The sequence below is a fragment of the Protomyctophum parallelum genome, assembly GCF_964188405.1.
Source record: "Protomyctophum parallelum genome assembly, chromosome: 1".
NCBI classification, from domain to species: Eukaryota; Metazoa; Chordata; class Actinopteri; order Myctophiformes; family Myctophidae; genus Protomyctophum; species Protomyctophum parallelum.
Window position 1 is genome coordinate 51,411,079 of NC_139697.1, and position 6,015 is coordinate 51,417,093.

The following is a 6,015-nucleotide window of genomic DNA, read 5'->3' on the forward strand; positions in this document are numbered from 1 at the left end:
ATCTGCCCGTAATTCTGTTTTTATTGTTTCCCTCAAGGCTTGACACTGCATGGTGCAGGGAATCAGTGCAGAGGAATTGCCAGGACCTTCGTCGAAAGGGAAGTGCGCCTGCACGCAGACCCCCCCAGCCTGCACGCAGACCCAAAACATTAAGCTCCTCCCTCCGATTTTTTTAAATTACATATACACACCAAACACCACCGTATCGCACCGCAGTGGACAGTTATTACTGTAACCGGAATTTAACTAAAATAAAATACCCCTTCTCTGCCAGAATTATATTTTGGGCACCATAATAGTCTACCATGTCTATGTTTGGCACGCGTACTTCTTTACGACAGCTTTACGACGCTTTCCGGCAGTCGCATTTAGACACGAGAGAGAGTCGAGAGGTAAACAACATCTAGGGTGGGGTGACGTCACGACTAGGTAGGCGTGACGTAGGCGTGACGTCAACCCTGACAATGACTGAGGTCAGTTAGTTAATGTGACAGACAGTTCATAACTGACAACACAGAGAAGTTATGACAGTGGATTTGAACAGGGACGTCAACGGTACATAAACATGGCCAGCACTGCGATTGCTGCGGGACTGGCGCTGGCAGCAGTAGGATTTGCAGGCCGCTATGCTGTGAAGGGTATGAAACACATGGAGCCACAGATGAAACAAGCCATACAGAACTTTCCCAAGACGGCGTTCGGAGCAGGATATTATAAAGGTGGATTTGAACCCAAGATGTCCAAGAGAGAAGCTGCCCTGGTTTTAGGTATCAGTCCCACAGCCAACAAGAATAAAATAAGAGATGCCCACAGACAACTGATGATCCTGAATCACCCTGATAGAGGTGGATCTCCTTACCTCGCAGCGAAGGTAAATGAAGCCAAGGATTTTATGGATGTCCAGAATAAGACCTAGAAGACATTATTATTCTGTCCTACTGTTGTTGATATTGATGTTATTCTGCCGATTCTTTGATTGTGCCCAAAAAATAAATTATCTATTGATTTCTCTCTCAAAAAAAATAAAAGAAAAGCTGGTCATTTGGCAACCTCAACACTGAGTTGTTTATTTTGAATTAAAAGGTAATGTCCTGTATTTCCAGGAAACCGAAGAGAACGAGGCGAATTTGTAGGCCCCCATTCAACAGACTGAGATTGAAGAATATCGCCTTACCCGTGGTAAAAAAAGTTAACTAATAGCTATCACAATGAAACTTCTCCAGTTGATTACTTACATTAAGACTAAGCTTTTTTGTATTACAACTTTTCTGAAATTAGGGAATCAGTGGAGAGGAATCACTGCATGGTGCAGGGAATCAGTGGAGAGGAATTGCTAGGACCTTCGTCGAAAGGGAAGTGCGCCTCCACGCAGACCCCCCCAGACCCCCCCCCCAGCCTGCACGCAGACCCCCCCAGCCTTCTTCCTCAGCGGCGCTGCGGAAGTCCTCCTCCTCACAAGCTCCTCCCTCCAGGCGGACGCGGTCGCAAGATATGAACGGCGTCGCAGGTGCTGCTGCCCCCACAAGGAGGAGGTTCCGCCCTGCTACTTTCATCAGCTGGTCATTTGGTAACCTCAACACTGAGCATGGAGGGGCGCCGTACCTGGGCTACCTGATAATCGAACAGCACTTTCATGTGAGCCTTGTTCTGTTCACGTTGGCTGGAGCTACGGACCTGTTAGATGGCTACATCGCCAGGACGTGGCCCAGTCAGAAATCGACTATGGGCAGTGCTCTGGACCCGCTGGCTGACAAGACCCTCATCAGCTTTTTATATGTCAGCCTCACCTACGCTCAGCTTATACCAGCTCCTCTGACAGCACTGGTGATCTTCAGAGACGTTGGTTTGATAGCTGCAGTGTTCTGGGTCCGATACAAGACTGTACCCGCACCGGTGACCTTGAGCAAGTTTTTGAATCCCTGCTATGCCACAGCCCAGCTCAAACCCACGTTGTTTAGCAAGGTGAACACAGCCATCCAGCTCCTCCTGGTGGCAGTGTCGCTGGCCTCTCCGGTCTTCCACTACACAGACAGTATGCTGCTGCAGTCGCTATGGTACATCACAGCGGTGACCACGGCTGCGTCGGGCTACAGCTACTGGCACTACGGGCGGAAGACGGTCGAGGTGCTAAACGCCCAAAAACGACCGGAACAGTAGGTCGGAATAAGTCTGAACAGAAGCGGAAATGTAACTGTCACCCGTACGCTGAGAATCCATGACAGTGACGTGCACGCTATCAACGATGGCAGGGGACTAATGACTCGACTGGCTGTGGACTTAAGAGACTATATGCCATGAGAAACCAGCTGCAACAGGCAGTGATTGGGGAGCCCCGCCCACAGCTCACCTGGCTGATGGAGTGAGGGGCAATCACATTGTTTGGGCCACCTGGAGAGATTGACTCTGTCAGTCCAGAGTGGAAGTGCAGAGAGACAGAGAGACAGACAGGCTACTGCCGTGAGCAAGAGGAATATTTCCCAAGTCTTGCCATTCTTACCTTTTTGGATCATTCCCTTCAAATTGGATTATACCTTTGGATTTAGAGACCTCCTTCCCGTTCCTGGAGTTTGGAAATTCGACCAGACTTTACAAAGGAGTTTAAGAGGAGACTGGCCACACTCTACAGACTGGTTTGGATTTGCTTTATTTTTTGGACACCTGAGTTTAGTTTTGGACACATTGAGTCTAGTTTGGACAGTGCTAGGACACTTGGACTTCACACCCCTACCTTTTGAGAGTTTTATTTTATGTTGATTTGGTTAAGTGAACATTTTGTGATCGAGAACTTGATTTTTCTTTTGATTTAATAAATCATCGTTAAGCTTATTTACTGATTTCTGTAGTGATTTTTATTCTGAACTGACCCACCACCTCCCTCATTTTTGCTATAATAGGTTTATTTAATTGTTATTATTGTTATACCCTGCTTGTACAAAGGGTGCCGTCTATATTCATATATACTCTAAGCCTAGTACACACAGTTTGAATTCATTGACATGTTTGTCTTTGTGCCCCATCCCGACATCCCGTGGTGTCAGGGAGTGACCTCTGACCTTAGGTGTCACAGGACACCTGGGAATCTGCCTGGTTTGAGTCCACCATTTTGGGAACTCCATAACGTTGGGAGTCCTCGGGACTGAATATAGGCGAATAACGCATAACATTGACCGGCAGCGAGAGCCGAACAATATCAAGTGTTTCAAGTGTTTCGTAGCGCGCCACTCGGTGGCTATCTTATATGATCTAATTTCTCTGTCTTGTCACTTCATGCCTGAGTTATTTTGGTCTTATTTCTTAGAAGGCTAAGTCACCACCTGCGCCAGCTGTTCTGTGGGGGGATGTGGGGAAGACTTCACCGTGTTCGTCACCGGCGCAGAAGGTACAATCAATGCACTGACTTCTGTGGGGATTGTACTGTAATGCAAATCTTCTGTTGACTAACTTGATCTGTAATCACACAGATGGCCAAGCTGAACCTCTCTGCCCTAGCCAGACAGGATACCATGACTGAACAGGTATATCATATATATTATATTTTTACACAATTGTCTTTGAGACACACACACACACACACACACACACACACACACACACACACACACACACACACACACACAATTATATACCAACAATGTGATTTGGGGTAATCAAATACGTTGGGCTATTGTGTTAAAATAAATAAATAAGTGTAGTCTTCCACAACAAAGCTGTGGGGGTAAACGATAAAGATTCTGCTCGTAATTCTGTTTTTATTGTTTCCTTCAAGGCTTGACACTGCATGGTGCAGGGAATCAGTGGAGAGGAATTGCCAGGACCTTCGTCGAAAGGGAAGTGCGCCTCCACGCAGTATGATTATGATTACTCTAAAGCTCTCAAAGGCCAGGAGAAGAATCCCTTTGAAAAGCATTGGAGGAAGCACACACTGTCCTATGTTGACCCCAAGACTGGAAAGGTGACTTTGGAGTATCGCCCCGTGATTGATGGCACTCTTAATGAACAGGATTGTGCCCACATCCCTCCTGCCATCCGCTCTTATTAAGAAGACCACCTCTAATCTCCTTGCCTCACAAACCCTGCTCCACTAATCAACGCCCTTTTATTGCCAGTTAAGTATGTGCTTCTCTATACAAGACACGCATGCATGCACGCACGCACGCAGGGCCCCTGGGCTGGAGCCTCTCAACATAGACGGGGTGGTAGAGCCTCTCGACATAGACGGGGTGGTGGTGCAGATCCCCCATGCACGCTTCGTGAAGGCCACAATTCACTACTTGTTGGTGCCAGAAAGGGCCAGAGGTGGACTTACGAACCACTGGCCCATTCTCAAGAAGCGCATACCTCTCAGGAGGATGAGCCCTTCGGTGATAGAGGAGTGGAAGCTCATACAAGGGTCCACCTTGGCCTATGTGGACGGAGGGTGGAGGCTACAGTGGACCGTTGTAACCGCTAGCCTCACCGAGCCAAGCCACTGGCTCAACTCCAAAGTGGCTGCCAGTAACCGAGGCAGACCGTTTGAGGAGGATCTGGCCAAAGCCCTGCTGGGGCTACTGCAGGGACTTAACAAGGAGGACATAGGCAGACCCTCAATCATGAAGAACCGGCTGAGGACATTATTTCCACCATGTCCAAGAAGCAAGTCAAAGCTTCCTACCTCCAGGTGGGGGAGGAGACGGAGATCCCATGCTTCTTTGTTGACCATGATTGCAGCTTGGAGAAACTGAAGGACAAAGTTGTCAGTTTGTTCTCCACCCCGAAAAATGTCACCTTCCAGTTGTACTACATGGGTAAGTGAGATCGGGACATAATTGAATAGACCAGTGCTTTTCTCAGCCCTTTTTTATTGATCGATTGAAGTACCGGTATTTATGAACAGTATTGGAGAATTACAGTACATTTCAAGCACAATTCAATACAAAGACTGTTAACTGTGGACGACACAATAAAGCATTACACTTGTTTACTATAGGGTCCACCCTTTTCAATTAATCAGAACATACACAAATATACACTATACACTTCTATATGATAACAGGAAAGTCATCATAAAAGGAGGTACACTGGGAAGAAACATTAACAGTGAGAGGCCCAATAAATAATGGGCCTCTCATTTTTTTATTGGGCATTTGAGCCACGGACCACCATTTGATGAGAGTTAGCCTCTCAGACCCATGTTTATTATTCTTGGATGAGATTTTGTCCACAATCCCATGCTTTATTGATAACAGGCAAACGTTGATCAAAATAATAATTCTTCTACATTCTCTAATTTTGTAGACTTCTTGTAAATGATGTTTAACAAAGATACCATCTGCTGGACTATATATATGCCATGAGTAACCAGCTAGATACTGTATGTGTTGCTATGGCAACAGGCAGTGATTGGGGAGCCCCGCCCACAGCTCACCTGGCTGATGGAGTGAGGGGCAATCACATTGTTTGGGCCACCTGGAGAGATTGACTCTGTCAGTCCAGAGTGGAGGTGCAGAGAGACAGACAGAGAGACAGACAGGTGCAGAGAGACAGACAGGCTACTGCCGTGAGCAAGAGGAATATTTCCCAAGTCTTGCCATTCTTAACTTTTTGGATCATTCCCTTAAAATTGGATTATACCTTTGGATTTAGAGACCTCCTTCCCGTTCCTGGAGTTTGGAAATTCGACCAGACTTTACAAAGGAGTTTAAGAGGAGACTGGCCACACTCTATAGACTGGTTTGGATTTGCTTTATTTTTTGGACACCTGAGTTTAGTTTTGGACACATTGAGTCTAGTTTGGACAGTGCTAGGACACTTGGACTTCACACCCCTACCTTTTGAGAGTTTTATTTTATGTTGATTTGGTTAAGTGAACATTTTGTGATCGAGAACTTGATTTTTCTTTTGATTTAATAAATCATCGTTAAGCTTATTTACTGATTTCTGTAGTGATTTTTATTCTGAACTGACCCACCACCTCGCTCATTTTTGCTATAATAGGTTTATTTAATTGTTATTATTGTTATACCCTGCTTGTACAAG

The 6,015-nt window shown here is 46.1% G+C and overlaps 2 protein-coding genes across 2 annotated transcripts; both read left to right on the forward strand.

Annotated features, from left to right (window-relative positions):
* Positions 1 to 524: 524 nt before the first annotated feature.
* Positions 525 to 916, forward strand: LOC310875197 (mitochondrial import inner membrane translocase subunit TIM14-like; the record flags this gene model as incomplete). The annotated part of the gene is made up of 1 exon (XM_083788341.1): positions 525 to 916. Exon 1 carries the CDS (start codon positions 566 to 568, stop codon positions 914 to 916), a length of 351 nt encoding a protein of 116 aa, XP_083644467.1. The 5' UTR covers positions 525 to 565.
* A 575-nt stretch (positions 917 to 1,491) lies between these two features.
* On the forward strand, positions 1,492 to 2,280 carry LOC310875276 (cardiolipin synthase (CMP-forming)-like; the record flags this gene model as incomplete). Its single annotated transcript, XM_083788458.1, has 1 exon — positions 1,492 to 2,280. One exon carries the CDS (start codon positions 1,492 to 1,494, stop codon positions 2,155 to 2,157), a length of 666 nt encoding a protein of 221 aa, XP_083644584.1. The 3' UTR covers positions 2,158 to 2,280.
* Positions 2,281 to 6,015: the final 3,735 nt, after the last annotated feature.